The 19952-nt window shown below is 49.2% G+C and overlaps 1 protein-coding gene across 10 annotated transcripts in view; it reads left to right on the forward strand.

The window, feature by feature from the left end:
* Sipa1l3 (signal induced proliferation associated 1 like 3) overlaps window positions 1-19952 on the forward strand; it is a 254269-nt gene that overhangs the window by 196775 nt on the left and 37542 nt on the right. For 7 of the 10 annotated variants that reach the window (XM_074057113.1, XM_074057112.1, XM_074057118.1 and 4 more), the window contains 5 exons: window positions 6674-6925; window positions 7664-7801; window positions 14841-14968; window positions 17941-18000; window positions 18554-18672. In XM_074057113.1, coding sequence (XP_073913214.1) covers window positions 6674-6925; window positions 7664-7801; window positions 14841-14968; window positions 17941-18000; window positions 18554-18672 — 697 coding nt within the window. The remainder of the gene's footprint in view (window positions 1-6673; window positions 6926-7663; window positions 7802-14840; window positions 14969-17940; window positions 18001-18553; window positions 18673-19952) is intronic. The other 3 variants (XM_074057119.1, XM_074057120.1, XM_074057121.1) reach the window with 1 other exon arrangement.

Raw genomic sequence — 19952 nt, forward strand, 5'->3', positions numbered from 1 at the left:
TTCCATTCCTTTGTGCTGTACACATCTGATGAGCCCCTGCTGTGTGCAAGCTTCATTCACAGTGCTGGGGATACAGTAGATTCCCAGTAGACAAAGCCCACTCCTTTGGAGTTAGTGCCCTACAGGAAAAGACAAACAATAAAGTAGATACACAGCTGGCGTGGTGGTGCCTGCTATAATCCCAACACTAGGGAGGCAGAGACAGGAGGATCAGCCAGCCTGGGCTACATAGTAAGAAGCAGTCTCAAAAAAAAAAACAAAACAACAAAAAAAGTGCAAGTGGAGGGCTACAGTGTAACAGGAGGACGGAGGAGACTGCAAGAGGCTCTATAGCAGAGGCAGCCACATGGTTTTCTGGGCCAGCAGGCTCCAGGTGGGAACAAACCAGGGCAGGAACATCGTAAACATAATAGAAGTATACAGGTGGCTCTCTGTGTCTCCATGAGCTCCATGTTGGTGGATTCAGCTACCTGCAGATCGAAGTTGGGGTTGGTGCTTCCGTACTGCACGTGTCATTTTATCATTATTCTCTAAACAACACAGTAAAACAGCCATTTTCACAGTGTTTACCTTGTGTTGGGTATTGTAAGTCATCTAGCTATAATTTCAGAGATACAAAATAATGTACCATTTCACATAAGGGACTTGAGCATCTGCAGATTCTAGAATCCATGAAGCGTCCTAGAACCAGTGCCCCGTGGATTCTGTGAGATGACTGTACCAAGCTTTCAGTTTTTTGTTCTTGTTTTGTTTTGTTTTTTAGTGGTCCTGGGGTTTGAACTAGGGACCTCATGCTTGCTAAGCAAGCGCTCTATCACTTGAGCCACTCAGCCTGCCCCTTTGTTGTTTTTGTGTGTGTGTGTGTGTGTGTGTGTGTGTGTGTGTGTGTGTATGTATGTTGAGTGTCTTCAAGATAGGGTCTTACAAACTATTTGCCTGGACTAGCTTGAAACGTGATCCTGCCTTCCCAGTGGCTAGGATTACAGACGTAAGCCACCAACACCCAGCAAACCTGGGTTTTGTTTTTATTATCTTTACTCCCTCTTCTTCTGCCCCTTAGATTATCTGAAACAGTCTCAGGCCTTGGAATGTATTTCTACACAGTAACACTTAACAAGTTAAACAGTAATTCCTTAGTATCAACTATCCAACTTTAATTTTCCCTATTGTGTCATAGATATAGATTTTTTAAAGTGCTTGTTTTATTAATCAGGATCATCTTTTTGGGAACACAGTGACATAGAGAACAGTCAAAACCTTGGTTCTCATGGAGCTAGTGAGTGATTCAAGGGACATAAGCAATAAACAAACAAATAAGATTACTTCACAGAGCAAAAGGGAAAGGCAGGCCCTATAGTGAGGGTGTTTGGTTTGAATCTCAGCTCTTGCCCTTGCCCACCATTTTGTGTGGTGCTGGGGTTGGAGCCCAGGGCCTGTCACATGCTGTTCCTACTGAGCTAAACCCTCAGCCCTTTCCCTCTTTCTGACTGTGACACTAGGCAAATGGCTTCACCACCTAGTGCCTTAGTTTCTGTGCTCATGAAAGGGGGAAATTGAGGCATGGCTCAGGCGGTACTGTACCTGCCCCTCCCCAGCAAGTGCAAAGCCCTGAGTTCAAACCCCACTACCACCTCCCCGCCACCAAAAAAAAGGAATATAATAGGTCCTTTCCACAGAGATGGCTGTGACCTTGAAGAAGGTTGTAAAGCACCTAGTCCTAGTGTCTAGAGCACTCAATCCTTAGGAGTGCCCTGGAGACAACTGAAGCTCCTTGGCCTGAAGGCGATAAAGAGCAGAGAATGTCTGAATAATAAAAGAAAAAAAATAATAAAAGAAAAGAAAAAAAATTAAATAAAATAAAAAAGGATTGGTGGAGTGGCTCAAGTGGTAGAGTGCCTGTCTAGCAAGCCTAGTAAGTGTGAGGCCCTGAGTTCAAGTCCTAGTACCTCCCCCACCCAAAAAAAAAAAGAAAAGAAAAAAAAATTTAAAAAAAAAAAAAAAAGAGAGAATGTCTGAAGTTTCATGAGAGCCAAGGCCTTTACTGTTGACCGACAGAAGGAAGGCCCGTGTGGCTGGAGCCAGCTGAACCAAAAGGAGGGCATGAGAAGAGGTGACCCTGAGTGCCATATGCACGCATAACCTCACTGGACTCCCACTAGGGCTGGTGTGAGTCCTACTTGAGAGAAAACCGAGGCCAGAGTACACAGGTCACTTTTGCAGAGTTGCACAGCTAGAAAGTGGCAAAGCAAAACTCACATCCGGATTTTCCTGCCTCCATTGCACTCTGGCCTCTAAAAGCCACTGAGAGCTGTGAGTGTGCTAATGAGATAGCTCCATTCCCACCCTCCCAAGTTCCTGGCTCTGACTTGGTGGGAGACAGTTCCAGTCAGTCCTAGACCCAGAAACCCACCAAGGGCGTGGCTACCTCTACTCACACCCTTGATCTCTCAATCTCAGGATTCCAAGCTCCCCTGCCCCAGCCCTCTTCCTATACTGCCTTCTCCCTCCACTTCTGCAGAGCCATGTCCCAGCCACACCCACTCATACCTCTACAGGGACAAGTCCAGCCCAGCGAGCCATAGGTGGGTTCCCTGGGGTGGTGTTCCTCAGGCAAGGACATGCCCCTGCCCCCTTACTCTGCACACTTGGGTGTGTGCACACAGCCAGCTTCCTTGCCTACAGCCAACTTCCCCAGCTGAGGGAGCACAGGAAGCCACATAGGACACCCAGGTAGGGCCAAGTGAAGCAGGAGAAGTCTGTGCTCTCTACTTTGGGGACGCAGGCCAGGGAGCATGCAGCCAGACAGCCCAGTTCTGCTTCCTGCCCTGCTATCTTCTTGTAGTCATCCCTCCGCCTCTATAAGGCCACATAAGGCTGCCAGCAGGGGAATAGGTTCTCCTGGTCACAAGCAGCTGGGGTGGTGCCAGGGTGATTTTTGTTGTTCAAATGCAGAGGCATCCAGCTGACCTCATTTGCAGAGCTGATAACCTCAGCTTTGGGGATCTCCAGTCTCTGCCACCTGGCTCCTGGCTCAGATGTCACAGTAAGCTAATGGGATGGCAGAGGTGCATTCAGTGCCACCAGCCAGGCTCTGTTGTGTGGCATGCTGAGAATACAAAGGGATTTCTACACCACCCCCACCAGGCTCAAGGCTGCAGTCTGGAGTGAGCCCTGAGGCTGGGCTGAGCCACGTGGCCAGCAGAAACCCCTGAGCCTCTGATAAGATTTGCCATAGGGCTGTGATGTGTGGTAAGAGCATGTGCCTAGTGTGCACAAGGCCCTAGGTTTGAGGCTAACAGCACAAAAAAGAAAAGTGAATCTCTTTGAGCTGTGAAGACATGGTAAGTAAGGTACATTGTTAAAAATACATTAAGATACATTGGTAAAAGAAAGAAACAGCAAGATTCTCTCTCTCTCTCTCTCTCTCTCTCTCTCTCTCTCTCTCTCTCTCTCTCAGTGGTACTGAGCTCAAGGCTTTGAGCTTGCCAGGCAGGTGATCTACTGCTTGAGCAGGGCATCCAGCCCCCTATTCTTTTTATTACTATTTTAAATAATATTTGATTTCCTAAAGAATACGAAAGAAATTAAGCAGTGGTTGTTTCTGATGAATGAAACTATGGGACAGGGGTGCTCTTTTTTTAACATGCTAACCTTTAAAAATAATTCCAGCCTGGCGTAATGGTTCCCATCTGTAATCCCTCCCTGCTGCTCAGGAGACAGAGGCAGAAGAATCTCAAGTTTGAGGCTAGTCTAGGCCAAAAGTTAGGGAGACTCCAATCTCAAAAAGAAAATACAAATAAAAGGACTGGGGGCATGGTTGAAGTGATAGAGCACTATCCTAGCATGCATGAACAGCAACAACAAAAACTAAATCAGGGAAGTGGGGCTTCTCCAAGGTTTCACCATCACAGCAGCCCATGGCCCCACCCCCAGGGAGATTCTGACCCAGGAGGTCAGAGGTGGACCTGGGAATCTGCATTCTTTCCAGGGCACTCAGGCTGATCTAGAGGCTAGATTTTCAGATACCTGGGGAAAGCTGCTGAGGAGTTTTCCCATAGTCTTAAGGCAGGTGTGGCTGGCTTTGGAGAAAGGGAAGGGAGACTTCAGCTATTGAGTTTGGGGAAGAGCAAGTTGATGGTGCACAGAGGGAGCTGGAGAAAGTACCAGAGCCAGCTCCTGTTGATGAAGCACTTGGCATGTGCCAGCCTACCTGCTAATGCTTATAGGATGCCCATGGCCACCCCCACTCACAGATGAGGAAACCAAGGCTCTGGAAGGAAAGGCCTCCCCAAAGCCACACAGTGACAGTGCTGGAATCTGAACTGCCCACGGCCAGGAGCCCTACCACTCCCCCACTCTCAGCTGCTCCCTCCAAAGTGAAGTGAGTCATGTATGAGTCATGACCTCCTTGAGGCCATACTAGGAGCTCCTGGTCCCAGGAGAAGCTGTCAGTGACTGGTAAAGAAGTAAGAGACCCAAGAAATCTACCCACTGGCCCCCAAACCACTATACAGTGGGTCAGGGGGCATGGTGATAGAAATTGTGGGCTTACCGTGCCGGTGGCTCACGCCTGTAATCCTAGCTACTCAGGAGGCAGAGATCAGGAGGATCATGGTTTGAAGCCAGCCCAGGCAAATAGTCTGCAAGACCCTATTTTGAAAAAACCCTTCACAAAAACAGGGCTGGTGGAGTGGCTGAAAGTTAAGGCCCTGAGTTCAAGCCCCAGTACCCCCCTAAAAAAGAAAGAAACAAAGAAATTGTGGGCCTTTAGCCAGGCACTGATGGCTCATGCCTATAAATCCTAGGAGACAGAGATCAGGAGGATCGTGGTTCAAAGCCAGCCCAGGAAAATAGTTCGAGAGACCCTATCTCAAAAAAAATCAATCCATCACAAAAAAGGACTGGTGGAGTGGCTCAAGATGGAGGCACTGAGTCAAACCCCAGTACTGCAAAAAAAAAAAAAAAAAAAGGAAGGGAGGGAGGGAGGGAGGAGGGATTAATTAATTGTGGGCTTTAGAGGCAATGTACTCCAGCCTTGGCTAGGTCACTGAACTACTTTTTTGTGCCTTAATTTATTTAACTCTAAAATGTGGTGATCAGCTAGGAAAGACCAAAGTAATGCTGTACTATATCAGCATTAAAGTTTTTTTTAACATGATAATCAGGACTCTGGGTACAGCAACAGAACCAACTCAAGCATAGCAAAGCAAAAGGGAGTCTTAGCTGGCTTCTGTGCCTGACCAGACTAGGAGACAGGGTGGGACTAGACATGACCCCCTCCTCAGGAGTCTCCTGTCACCATCTCCCTTTCATGTCATCATTCTCAGGCACACTGTTGGGGCCTCACCTCTGGACTAGGTCTCCCAGCTCAGTCCCAACAGAAGTAGACCTTTCTCCCCTAGCACTTCCAGAGACAGCCCCACCCCCACCCCCGTTGGTCTCAGTGCTCTTGCTGGCCCTGCCTAGGACACACGACAGTACTGTGCTGGTCATTGTGTCCAGAGGGATGCAGTTTCTCATTGACCAAACCTGAGTCTCATGCTTACACCTAGAGCCAGGAAGTGGGGCCCACCCCACACCCAGCAGTTATCAAGGGAAGGGGGTGTAGAGCCAGGCAGATAGGAACAGCAGGTATGTACTGCCTCAGGGATGATTGTTCCTTCCTCCATCTCTGCTGGCCTGGCTTGGCCTGGCCCATGGGCTCTCTCAGACAGTCCTATCATTACTTTTTCCCACCTGGTGCCCAGTGAGGCCTGGACACCTTCCCATCCCTAGATACAGCCGCAAGGAACTGCCGAATGCCAGCTCCACCATAATACTGCTGAGGGCAGGCGTGTCCAGACTGGGTGCCAGAGCATATCCTCAAGTCACCTGGCAGCTATGCCCTAGACCCAACAGCCTTTAAGCCACCAGGTCTACCAGAACCTTTGCCAAGTGGCCCAGACGTTCACCTGGTCGGGCCTGAGAGCCTCCAGGCCCGCACGCCTCAAAGCTTGGCTCTGATGCCTGCCAGGAGGTGGGTTTGCTGAATGGCCATCCTTGGGGCCCAAGTCCCCTCACTGCCTTGGTAGAGGGGCCATCCTAGCCTTTGGTCTCATCACCTGAGCCAGGATCCCTGTGGCACATATGCCAGCCTGGTCTGGGGTAGTCACAGGCAGCTCTGCATCTATTTCAAGGCTCTGGATTTTGTAGCTTTCTTTTTTTTTTTATAACCACCCAGCAAAGTAGGTCACCTGCTTCTCTTCAGCAGCCTTTGAGATTCTTGAGAACAAGGCAGAGACTGTCCTTTGATTCTGAGGGCATCTGCCTTTCCAGCCCTGTGGACTGCTGAGGGGGGCCAGGCTGATGCTTACAGGGCACTGTCCTGCTGCAGGCCTGGACTGGAGAGAAGGGAGGAGCTGGGGACCTGAGAGAGGGGAAGGAAAGAAGAGGGATGAGGCAGACAGTCCTAGCCATCACAGCCCCTGTGGTGGGCCCCGTCCCAGGACTCTGAGCTGCTAAGTTTCAGACCCTAACTTAAAGGCTACCACTCAGCCTTGAAAATAGGTCATTGTGGTTCGGATTTAGCCAGGAAAACAGCCCAGTGTAGACAAGGCAGCCAGGCCCCGCCCTGGAAGCAGGCCCACTTGCTGGTAGGTCAGGGCCTTCTGAGTGACAAAGTTCTTCTTCCCAGGGGGTGGCCAGAGACCTATGACATGAATACCTCGGAGCCCAAAACCGAGCCAGAAAGCACCACTCCCGGGGGCCGGCCCCCCTACCGCAGCAACGCACCCTGGCAGTGGAGTGGGCCTGCGTCCCACAACTCCCTGCCAGCTTCCAAGTGGAACACCCCAGCAAACCCTGGCCATGCCCAGTCCCTGAGCCGGCCCCCGAAGCAGACCCCCATGGTCCCCTTCCGGGAGTCCCAGCCACTGCACAGCAAGAGGTAAGGACCCCCAGTGGATCTCCGCTTCCCCATCTCCTGCCTCCCACACCCATCCTTCCAAGGCCTTCTTTCCTCCCCCGTGTTTCCTTCTATTCCTCCCCTCAATTGTGCATCCTCCTTCCTTATCTCTCTTTTCTCCTTAAACTTTCACCTGGGGCCCCTTGTGCAAGGGCCTGGGTGTCAGCTTGGAAACCCAGCATGCCAGGTACAAGTTAGAACTTTCTTTGTTTTAAAAGGTAAAGAGTGGATAAGCACCAACTGTAGGACAGTGAAGAGGGGACGCTCCCGGGCGGCATTGCTGCCACACTGCCCAGTCCTTGGGCTGAGTGGTTGCTTTGGAGAATTTGTTTGAGATGATGGTTCTTGACTTACGGGCTGGGGTGGGAGGTGGTTCAGTGGTAGAGTGCTTGCCTGGCAAGCATGGGCCCTAGGTTCCATCCCCAGCCCTGCAAAAAAAAAAAAAAAACGTTTCCCCAAAATGAAGGACTCCCACCTGGCAGAGGGCTGTCTTGTCCTAGAGCAGGGGTGAGAACCAGCCTCACAGCCCCGTCAGAATCAGTGGTTGACCTAGGAAGAGGGACCAGGGTACATGGCTTCCTGCTGCCCTTCACTCAGTTACTGTCTCTCCCCCAAGGAGTAGGTAGCAGGTGGGATGAGGCTGGGCCTGAGAGAAAGTTGCTGTCTTGAAGCTAATGGAGCCCTTCCCCTCACCCTTCCTCCTCTCCTGTCTCTTTCCAGGCCTGTTAGCTTCCCAGAAACCCCTTTCACAGCATCACCAGCAGGGGCCGACAGAGTCCCTCCCTACCGACAGCCTTCTGGGAGCTTCTCCACCCCAGGCTCAGCCACCTACACCAGATACAAGCCATCCCCAGAAAGGTCAGAGTCTCTTGCTTTTCAAGTTACGGAATCTGATGAACACCATGAATCCTTCTTCCCAGGAAATGTATTTGCCATTTGATGTTTCTGGATCTCTCAACATCCTCAGAGGACTCCTATGGGGGTCGGCAGTGTGTGACATTAAAATTTATGATACTGTGGGCTGGATGGGAGTCACTAATGGCTTTCCTCACAGCAGAATTTTGGTTGCCATCTTCTGCCCACCTGTATCACTATTTGAGCAAGACCAGTATTGCTACCCATCTAACTCTAGCCCCGTCCCCAAAGCCCAGCCATCAAATCTAGTTCTCATGATCTTGCAGACTTTGGTCTTAACCCCTGGAGCCATCCTCAACCTGGCAGCCTGCAAGATCTTTCCAAACCCTCTATGGCTCTCCAGTGCAATCAGAGTAAAGCCACACTCTACAGCCTGGCATTTGAGGCCCTGCAGGATCTGGCTCCCTCTGAGCTTGTTCCTCACTACCTGCAGTTCTGGTGCCCTAAGTCCTTTCTCTCCCTTCTTCTCTGTGTCAGGTAGCCCCTTCCATACTTTGTCCTCAGGCCAGAGCCATGGGCCTCATTCTGGATGACTTCTGCCTTCTTCCCTCTGCTGAGGTCCATCTATTCAGCAGCTGAGCCCCTGTCACCCAACCCCTCCTTTCTCTGCTGCCACGCCCTGACCATCTCTAGGAACTCACTTGCCACCCTCCACTCAGCAATCAGAGGGCTCATTAACTTCTAGAGCCCTCAGGACACAGCCTCAGCTTCTCAAACCATGTAGGTATATGCGCAGTGAGTAGACTGTCTGCATCTCAGAGCCCAGGTCACACCCTTTGCCTGCCCCAGAAATCCTTCACACCCCTTGCCCCACACTCTCTCATCCTCCCAGCTGCAGCTCCAATTCCCCACCACACCTCCCCTGGTATGAAGGGAAGGACCGCCTCTCTGCCCAAGGCTCCCTGTGTTCCCCAACCATGGCCCTGAGCACTCGCCATTCTCTTAGCCCAGTTAAAAGTGTGTGTGCACATGTGAGGAGAGCGAGAGTTCTCTCCCCAAGCTCTAGGAGCTTGCCAGTCCATCCTTGTGTTCCCAGCACATAGCGTAGGGGCCGACACACATCAGGTGCTTGTATATGGTTGATGAAAGGATGGAATGGTTAGGTTTAAGTAAAACCAGCTGCTTTCAGACAGCCAATCCACAAGTTGTCAGTCTTTACTCAGAGGAGTAATGGCTCAAGTACCAACAACTGGGCCTCACCCCAGTGCTGACCAGGTAGGTCTTGTAGAGCACACTGTGTCCATGCTGGTGGCCTAGGAGCCATGCTCTGAGAGGTACCACACTGCACCACTGTGAGATGCTAAGCCTTTGTTGTAAAACTGGGGGGGTGGGGGTGTTCACCATTCATCTTCTGGCCACTCTTCCATTTTAATTCAGCATAGGGTCCCAATAGACTTCTGTGTGCCAGGTACCAGGAGGAAGGTGTAAGCTACTCAGTTGCAGGGTGTCCTGTTGTCACCCTTGCTGCCTGTGGTGGAGAGAGGAGCTGTCATTCCATGTCTCGCTGACAAGTGCTCCAACAGAGAAAAGGGGACTGTGTCCTGGCTCCAGAGGTCCATCTCAGTGGAGCTTGGAGAGATTGATTGGCAGGAGTTTGCCACAGAGAGGAGGAAGCAGGTCACTGCAGGTGGAGCAGAGGCCACAGACATGAATATGCAAGGTGGTAGAGTGCAGGGGGACAGAAAAGATCTGGTATATGTAGACTGAGGTATGCGGGGCACCTGGCCCACAGCCAGGACCAAGCCTGCAAATGGTAGTTGGCGTGGAGCAACTGGTCAGTAATAAAGCTGCTGGGGATGATGTCACTGAGAACTTTTGGGAGTGTTGTTTCCCCTAAAGTCTTGGTATCTACCTTTATTTAGAAATAATTAGTAGATTCACAGGAAGTTACAAAGAAAAGTACTGGGAGGTTCCCTGAACCCTTCACCTAGCTTCTTCCATTGTAAACATCTTACATTACTATAATACAAAATCTAAGCAAGAAATTGAGTCAGATGTGGTTCTCAGCACTTGGGAAACAGAGGTGGGAAGATCAAGAGTTCTAGGCCAGCCTGGGATACATAGAAAGACCCTGATTCAAAACAAAAAGAAAAGAAAAATTGACATTGGTACAGGCCATAGCACTTACTAAGAAGTTACCGGTTAATGCATGCTCTCATTTTGTGTGCTTGTTTGTGCACCTGCACACATGCAGTTCTATGCAATTTTATCACAAGCAGTCTTATGTAAGCATCACCAGAAGACTCCAGTTTACAGCCACCCCATCCATAACCCCTGACAACCATTACTCTGTACTTCATCTCTTAAACTGCATTTAGTGAAAGGGATCTTACCATGTGTATCTTCTTGAGATTAGCCTTTTCACTCAGCACAGTGTCCTTGAGGTTGCACGTGTCACAGTCAGTTCTTACTACTGCTGACTTGTGCGCCATGGATGGACATACCATAATTGAGTCACTCACCCACCGGAAGGCATGTGAGTCGTTACTGGGTTTGAGCTATTACAAATATCCGTGCCATGACCATACACATTCAGGTGTACACATTTCTGTAAGAAAATAAGTTTTCATTTATCTGGGATAAATGCCCAAAGAGTACAGGGGCTTACCATATGGTAAGTCCATTTCACATTCCCACCAGCAATGTGCAGATGATCCAGTTTCTCCACACTCTCACTGCCATTTGGTGTTGTCACTATTTTTCATTTTAGCTATTCTGATGAGAATGCAGTGATATCTCATTGTGGTTTTAATTTGGATTTCTCTGATGGCTACCAATGTTGAGTGTTTTTCATGTGCTGATTTGCCAACTATACATTGTCTCTGGTGAAATGTCTTTGCATGTCTTTTGCCCATTTTCTAATTAGATTCAATGCTTTTCAGTGTTTGAAAGCTCTTTGTATATTCCAGATATAATTCTTTTGTCAGATATGAGATATGCGATGTGTGAGTATTTTCTCCTAGTCTTTATCTTTTTTTCTCTCCCAGTCTTCAGTTTTTCTTTTCATCTTCTTTCTAGGATATTTCTCTAAACCAAACTTTTTATTCTTTTTCCTTTTATGAATCAGGTTTCTGGTGTTGTCTAAACTCTGCCTACTGCTGGATCTAAAGATTTCCTCCCATGTTTTTGTTTTTCTAGAAGCTTTACTGTTAGACATTTAGGTCCTTGGTCTATTTTAAGTAGGCTTTAGTCTAAGTGAGCAGTTTGGGTTTTTGCCTGTGACTGTCTGACTTACACCGGCACCATTTATTGGAAAGATTGGCTTTCCTGCACTGCATGGCTTTCACTTCTTAAGGAAAAATTTATGGTGGGGGTAGGGGAGACTGGGTTGTAGCTCAGTGGTGGAGTACTCCTAGCAATACAAGGCCCTGTGTTCCATCTCCAGAACTGTAAAGGTTTTTTTTGTTTTGTTTTGTTTTTTGTTTTAAATGAGAAGAGAACTAATTGGGCCCATCTTGGGTTTACTGAGCGGTTGAGTGACATGGTCATTAAGAGTTCAGAGCCAGGCCTGATCACTCATCACTTCTCTGCACCTCCATGTGCCTTGAGAATGTTAAGGGACGAAGCTGGTCTCCAGCAGGCAGAACTGTGCCTGGTATGTGGGAAGTGCTCTAAACAGGTTGTTCCTGCTACTGCTGAGTGAAGGGCCTGCATTGGCAGCTGGAGGGGGCAGAGCCTGGCAGATGCTGTTTCTGTCCCTGGGAGTTTGCCACCTGTGTACAGGGTAAGCACATCACCAGCTCCACCCAGAGCATGAGGGCAGAAACATGCAGCTCAGTTAGCCTGCGGGCTGGATGGACCTCAGACACTTGCTCACCAGGCTCTGGTTGACTTTTTTCCCTTCTATTTTTCCCTGTCAGATCCATTAAAAAAAAAGTGGCACTTGAGTTAGGAGGCACCTGACTACAACTGACAGAAACCCTAATTCAAGAAGGCATGAAGCATTCAGAGATTTATCACCTCAGGGGTGTCTTCAGGGGCCTGTTCCACTTGTGGCCCCAAGTAAGACCAGAGCCCTGTGAGAGAAGGGTATTAGGAGTGAAGAAACTCTCCACGCACGCTTGTAATCCCAGTAGTCAGGAGGTGGAGGAAGGAGGATGGAGCATTCTAGACCAGCCTTGGCTACACAGCAAAACCCTATACAAAGAAAAAGAAGCAACTAGGTCATAAACCAGCTCTTGGCAAAATCACATTTTTTTTTGGTGGTACTCCAGTTTGAACTCAGGTTGCACTTGAGCCACGCCACCAGTCCCGGTTATCTTTTTTTACCACCTTTGGTTGTACTAGGGATTGAAACCCTGATTATCTTATAAAATTCCAGAGCAGAGCCTGGGCTCCACCAATAGAGACAAAAAAAGTGATGGCTGGGTGGCAGGCAGTAGCAACTGCATCATCTGCCTACCTTCCTACCCAGTGTCCTGCAACTCCCACCCAGTAATCCATTGCCTGTAGTAGGATATCAGCGAGAAGGCGAAGCTCTCCACTCAGGCGAAGCTCTTGCCCACACTCATGTCTGCCTTGATACTTTTCTCTGTGGCCTGTGGGAGGCTCAAGTCAGTGTTTCAGTAGCCCAGCCCACTGACCATAAGTTACCTCTACCCAGACCTCCATCTAGCTATAGTGACTGTAGCCAGTTGTGGGGGTCTGCCGTCTGTACCAAAGCCCCAAACCCTTCACCTCCAAAGTGATTTCATCTTCCAAGGAAAGATAGAGTAATTACTGTCAGATGAGTTGGAAGACAGGCATTCAACTGCCTCTTCTTCCTGGGATATTTGTTCACAGCTGTGTGCGCATGGTGAGATGAAGCGTGTCCTGACTTTCAGTCAGTGTAACCAAAATTTGGCACTGATAGAAATGGCCTCAACTGGGACATACTCAGCATCTCAGTGCATGGTCAGCATTGGTCAGTCAGTTGGAGTCTGTACAGGTTGTCTTGATTGGGGAGAGTAGTTGAGAGGGGAAGCTTGGGAAAACATGCCCAGCTGGAGATGGGCTTTCAGGATGAGGTTTTGCTGCATAATACAGAACATGGCAATTCAGTGCAGACAGCTGCTCTTTTTCTCCCATGTTCAGGAACCTGGCTCCCCCTTGGCCTGTTCCCTCCTGGTACACGGGGTTGGGGATTGGGGAGTGGAGGAGCTCAGGCTGAAGCTTTAAGGAGAGAAGAAGCAAAGATACCCAGGCCTCACCTCCAGAGAGTTTTCCTGGCAAGAAGTCACTTGTGGCACTTTCATTGTTATCTCAGAGGACAGAACTGCAAGAGAGCCTGGGGAGTGTACTCCAGGCCGATCACATAGCTGCCCAGATACTTCAGGCATCCTTTTACCGAGGAGAGTGGCACAGAATGGGCACTCTCACAAGCTGCTCAGACTTTTCCTCTTTCCTCTGGCTGGTCCCAGCCTTCTCTGACATTTCCCTTTGGTATTCAGGATTCGATAACCACCTTTTAGGAAAACTGAACACGTCAACACTTCTTTCTCCAGCTGTGGTGGAGCCACGTGTCCCAGGCAGCTGGCTAGGGAGTAAGGGCAGCCAGTGAGATTAAGGTTGTCAGGTTAAGGGAGTCAGGTTGTCTTTGTAGAACCCCTTCATTCTAAGCCAGAAACTGGGCCCTCAGACAGGAAGAGAAGTAAGAATCCACTTTCTGTGGTTGCTATGCCATCCTTTCAAGAGAAGATAGAGGTCATAGGCTGCTGGAAGAAAGAGAAGATAATGTCTTGGCAGGAGAGTGGAGTTGAGTTTCTGGAAAGTCCAGTGCCCCTTGGAAGTAGCCCTGTGGGTTCTGCAGAAGCTGAGCTGGCAGTTAAGCTGAGTTGGCTGTGTCTTATAGGCACTAACCTGTCTTTGGGCTGGTAGGTGACCCTGGAGAAGTTGCTAACTCCTCTGTTGGGCATTGAGGGTTTTTCACCTCTTGCCTGCTACATCCTCACAAGGTAAAGACACAGAGGTAAGGGGCCAGACGGAGCCCATGGTAAAAGAGGCCCAGTAACTCCTCCAGAGTCCGGGGTCTGTGTCAGAGGGATGCTTTGGCTAAAAGGATTAAAATTGGGCTGGCTCACACATCATGGGAAGGTGTTCTCCCCAACAAAAGCAGCTTTGAAGCAGGGTAGGCAAAAGCCCAGCACCCTTCTTGTCTCCTCCAGCCTCAGTGCTGGCCTTTTCCTCAGGCTATTCGTGGACCCAGCAATATCTAGGGGAAATGAAAGTCCATCTTTTCTTGGCATCTCTCTTAGGAGCAAGGAGACCTCCCCCAGAAGTCCCAGGGCACTTCTCCATTTGAAAAGTCAGATTATGCTGGGTAAAAAACTCCTAAAACTCTCCGGCTGAAGGTGTTGCTAAGTGGTAGAGGCATTCTTAGCATCCACAGAGTCCTGGGAGGCTGACGGCACTGCCTTGATTTTCAGTGGAAAAACTGCAGTTCACTTGCCTGAAAGGAACACGAGAGTTCTCAGTTTGTGGGCCATCTGTCACAAGTCACCGTGTATCATATGGCTCCCTTCTGTGATCATCTCTTGACAACCAGGGAAACTGAGGCTTGGGGCTAGGAAAGGACTGCAGTCTGTCTGGGCAAGGGGCAGTGGTACAGCACAAAGCCCACCCTGCCCAGCTCCCTGACCCTGCCTTCTCCCTCAGAGAGAAAGGGAGCCTAGCAAGGCTCATATCTACCAGTTTCTGGGTCAGTGTCCAAGGGTTTGCAAGAGCAGAGCGGCCACCCAGGTGACTCTATGCCCTCCTTCCTTGAGGAACCTGCCATACCCTGCACTCCATGCTGCCACCGCCTCCCTGGCAGGCTTCCTATGCAAGCCTGTTCTTCCTGAGCCTCACTTACAGCAGTCTCCAGGCGTGCTCACCTACCCTCACCAGCAGCCTGTCGCCCTATACCACACAGAGCCTCGAGTGTTAACAGCCAGTAGTGAGCAAGTCCGTGGTTTTGACACACAGGTCCTTTACCCTGTGCTTGTGTCCCCTTCCTTCCCTACAGGTATGCAGCTGCCCCACATCCACTGCTGTCTTTTGATCCGCACTTCAGCCATGATGGGATGTCCAGCGGTGACTCCTCCTCAGGCGGCCTGACCAGCCAGGAGAGCACCATGGAGCGGCAGAAGCCAGGTAGGTCTCCCAGGCTGGCCTCAGCAGCCCTCCCACTTAGCGTTTGGCAGGTGACACCCCCTCCATTTTGCCTGGCTTAGTTCTCACGCTGGCTTATGGAATCATGCTGTATGCATTTTGTGCATGGGTCTAGCTTCTACTGCTCCATGTCATGTTGAGCCAGCCAGGTGGCCATGTCAGTGCAGTTTCTGTACTCGGTATTCCACGTCTCAGTGAGCCTTGTGCTGAGGGACATTTGGCTTATTCCGGTTTGGGGCTGCTAGAACATTCCTGCATCTGTCTCTTAATGAACATATGCTCCTAGGAGTAGAACTGCTGGGTCAGACGTGTAACTTTATAAGGAACTACCAGACCATTTCCTCAAATGGTAAACTATTTTCCACCCCCAACCAATGACAAAAGAACTCTTTTGTTGTTGTTTTGAGACAGGGTCTTGATATTAGGCTCACACTGGCCTCAGAATAGCTTCCTCTTGCCTCAGCTTTCTAAGTGCTGGGATTACAGGTGTGTACCACCATGCTCACCTATCTTAATTTGAATTTTGTTTCCTTTTGTTTTTTCTTTTTTGGCAGTACTGGGTTTTGAACTCAGGCCTTATGCTTGCAAGCACTCTACTATTTGAACCACACTCCTAGCCCTTTTTGCTTTAGCTGTTTTTCACATAGGGTCTTGCACTTTTGCCCAGGTCTGGCCTCAGACTTTGATCCCCTTACCCATTCCTGCTGCAGATCTTGGATTACAGGTGTTCCCCAACAATCCCTGCTTGATTTTTGTTGTCGCTGTTTGTTTGTTTCATTTTTGATGATACCTTTTGGAGGGCATTATTTGTTGAGATGGAACTTGCTAACTTTTTGCCCAGGCTGGCCTAGAACCTTGATCCTCCCATCTCTGCCTCCTGAGTAGGTGGAATTATGGGCATGGGCCACCATGCCTGGCTTAATTTGCATTTTTCTAATGACTGATGAGATTGAGCAGATTTGCCTGGAAATCTGTCATCTCAACTCCAAGACAGACAGATTTGAATGTTTGTTTTTTTTTTTCTATTCAGTTCAGAAGAAGACAAAAGTATCATTTGGCTGATTCATTACACTAAAGTGTAAAATGGGACGACATTCTTCCAACATTCATTATGAGCCCCAGACAGGTGTCACAGAAACTCACTGTTGTGTTCCGTCTCTACCCCCCTCCCCCCAGTCTGTCCATTTCCCCCCGCAAAGCTCAAGTCTATTCTCGCTTCCTTGGGACCTTGTTATAAGGTGACTAACACCTTCTCTCTCTCTCTCTCTCTCTCTCACACACACACACACACACACACACACACACACACACACACACATGTACCCCGGGGAGAATCTGTTCAGAAATCATCAGGAAGTCTAGAATGTATTCAAGACCCAGAGAAAGGATAGTCCAGTCAGGGTGTCGAGGCATGGCAAGGATCAGATGCCACAACAGACATGGGCCTTTGCCCAGATGACAGCAACAATACCAGCTTTATATGGTTGTCATGTGCCCAGCATTGTATTATGGACTCCACATTCCTTCCTGATGAGCACAGCAGAGCAGGCACTTTGACTGTCCCGTTGCAGAGACAAGACAGGTGAGGCACAGCCCTAAGATTGTCACTTGGTGGGACATGGTGGGGCACACATGTCATCCCAGCACTGGAGAAGCTGAGGCAGGAGTTAATGTCGTCCTGGGCTATATAGCAAAACTCTATCTCCAAAACACAAAACCAGAAGATCATGCATGCAGAGCATCACAGTAGTGCCCAACACAGAACATGTGCTCAGTAGTAATCGTTATTATGTTGTTTTGAGTGCCTTAGTAATCATGCCTTAATGACCTTTACTGTGATCATTTCAAATGCCACACTTAGAAGTGTGGGATTTGGGGTTCAGCCACCTGGGTTTAGGTGCTTGGTTAGTGAATTTGCCGTTTTGCTCAATATTTGCTAAGTGCCTTTTGATGGGGTTGGTTGGTTTTCTTAAGGCTGGATTCAGGCACATTGACTGACCTTGGTAGTGGAAACTAGCTGCCATCACAGTTTTAAACTTGCATCATCAGCTGGGCATGGTGGCTCACATCTGTAATCTCAGCTACTCAGGAGGTGGCGAACAGGAGAATTGCAGTTCAAGGCCAGCCTAAGCAAAAAGTTAGTGAGACTCCCATTTCAGCAAGCAAGGTGAGCGGTGTACAAGCCTGTGGTCCCAGCTGCACTGGAGGCATAGATAGGAGGATTGCAGTCTGGGGCCAGCCCAGGTAAAAATGTGAGAATCTGTCTGAATAATAACTAAACCAAAAAGGGCTGGCAGAAAGACTCAAGTGGTAGAGCACCTACCTAGCATGTGCAAGGCTCTGAATTCAAACCCCAGTACTGCCCAAAAAAGAAAGAAAGAAAAAAAAAATCTGACTTGCAGAGCTCAGACCCAGACTTGATCCTACAGTTGCTCAAAGCTGTAAGTAGAGGAAAAGACACTACAACATCATGAGGTAAAATTGGAGGTGACCCAGACATCCATCAGTAGGAAGCCTGTAAACAATCAATGTACATTCATGAGGTACATGAGGTAGCTTCATGTCCAGTCATGTGCAGATTTACTGTGAAACTATAAAGAAAGCAAGTATAGGTACATCACAAGAGGAAAAAAAACAAGTTGAGGAAGTTTATGATGATTCCATTTTTGTGATCCAGGCATGATGGCTTACTCCTGTAATCCCAGCTACTCGGGAGACATAATAAGTGGATTGAAATCCAAGGCCAGTCCTGGGCAAAAAATGCAGACCCTATCCGAAAAAGAACTAAAGCAAAAAGGGCTGGGTGCATGGCTTAGGTGGTGGAGCACCCAGTATCTCCAGAATGATGGTCATGATGATGGTGGCAATTCCATTTGGTTCTTGTTCATTTGTTTGTTTGTTTAAGCATTGGTTTTATATTTTGATTTTGAGAACAGGTTCATTGTGTAACTCAGGTTGGCTTCAAACTCAGGATCTTCCAGAGATCCTCAGCCTCCCGTGTGCTGGGATAACAGGTATGCACCACCATGCCCGTTTTTGTTTTTTAAAAAAAGTTATTGGCTGGGCGTGTAGCTCGGTAATAGCATGCTTGTCTAGCATGCATGAGGCCCTGAGTTGGAACCCCAGCATTACAAAAAAAAATACACATTTCACCCTCAAAGGATCACTTCTTTACCTATGCAAAAAAACCTCCACTAACCAGTAAGATAAAAGACAGTTGGTCCCATAGAAAAATGTGGAAAGGAACTGGATAAGTAATTTACAAAAAAGAAAATCCGTCTGGCCAGTAAGTATGAAAATGTGCTGTCCTCGTTTAGGGATGAGGATGGAGGGTTGTTGTATGGCTTCAGTGATTTAATCTCTTAGAATGGTGCCTGACACACAGTAAGTGCTCAGTAAATCTTCCCTACTGTTGAATATTGTTACACCCCAGGCATAAGTCAGTGGGGTTGTGCCATCAGTGAACATACAACTGGCAAAAGTGTGGGAACCATATATACAGCCCAGTTTGTCAGGCCCTGGCCTGCATCAGCCCTAACCACTAGTGTGTCTCCTGTTGTCTTGCAGAACCTTTGTGGCATGTGCCTGCCCAGGCCCGACTCTCAGCCATGGCGGGAAGCAGTGGGAGCAAGCACGCCTCCAGGCAGGATGCAGCAGGCAAAGACTCCCCCAATAGACATTCCAAAGTGAGTCCAACCTCACCCCACCCCGCACAGGGAGCCAGGCTTCAGGGCGCCTGGCTGCTGTGGGCTAGGCAGCTTTCCCTGGGTGCAGCTTCTGCATGCCACCTACACTACTGGAAGCACATCTTCCACTGTCACCACCTGCCCTGAGTGGGGCTAAATACTTGGTCTGGAGTCTGAGTTAACCCTGCTCACATCCTGGCTCCCTTCACGTCCTCCAGCCTGTTTCTTCACTGTTACATCAGATGAACTGTCCTCAGCAGTCCTTGAATCTCAGAGATCTCAGACACAAGTTCATGTCCCTCTCCTATAATGATGGAGTGCAGAACTTCGGTGAGGACTCAGGATCCCTCTTGCTGTTTCTCAGGACCGCTGAGCCCCTGCTGGGTCCCCACATCCTTACATTGGTAGGGTGAGAGGGAAAGAGGATGGCGTAGAAGGTTTCTGCAGGGCCTGGAAGTGGCATGAATCACTTCCAGTGCATTGCAGTGACCAGGATTCCGTCCCGATAAGGAAGTCTGGGAAACGTAGTCCTGTGTGCCCAGTTTAGGTGAGCGCTTAGCAGTCTCTTTGCACACACTGTAGCGTGCTGGACACTGGACCCACCACAGTGATGAAGAGGACAGATGAGCCCTGTCCTCGGGAAGCTGGCATCCCAGTGAGGGCAATAAGCAGAACACCAACAACTCCTTGGTATGAAAGAAAAACCAGGCAAAGTTAGGGGGAAAGTGACAAACCCTGCTGCTTTAGGGCAGTGTGGTCAGCAAAGCCCTTTGAGGACAGGCGCTGCATGGACTGTCCCTGGCATGCACAGAGCAGTGACGAGACTGTGTGCTTGGAGTTGTGATCTAGAGGGGAAGTTAAAGACCAGAACAAGCCCCTCACAGACAGTGCGAGAACTCTGGCTTTTCTTCTAAGCAAGATGGAGCCATGGGAGTTTTGAGCAGGGCAGAGACATGACCCAGCACAGATGTTCCCTGCTCCTCTCTGGCCATAGATGGGTAACAAATTTGAGGAAGGGGAACCAGGGAAGAGGCTGCTGTGGCCGCCAGGAAGCAGTGGCGGCAGGTCCTAGGCATTTTTAGAAGGTGCTAGCAAGAGGCTTGCTATCGCTTTGAACTGGGCTGAGGATGAGAACAGGAGTCTGGCTCCTGGGCAAGCACTGAATGCAAGGAGCTGCATTACTGAGAAGGAAAGGACAGAGCATGGTTTGGGAGGGAAGACCCAAACTCAGCTTGAGATGTGGGAAGCTCTTCATGACATAATACCATCTCTTCCTCAGA

The sequence above is a fragment of the Castor canadensis genome, chromosome 16 (assembly GCF_047511655.1).
Source record: "Castor canadensis chromosome 16, mCasCan1.hap1v2, whole genome shotgun sequence".
Classification (NCBI taxonomy): Eukaryota; Metazoa; Chordata; class Mammalia; order Rodentia; family Castoridae; genus Castor; species Castor canadensis.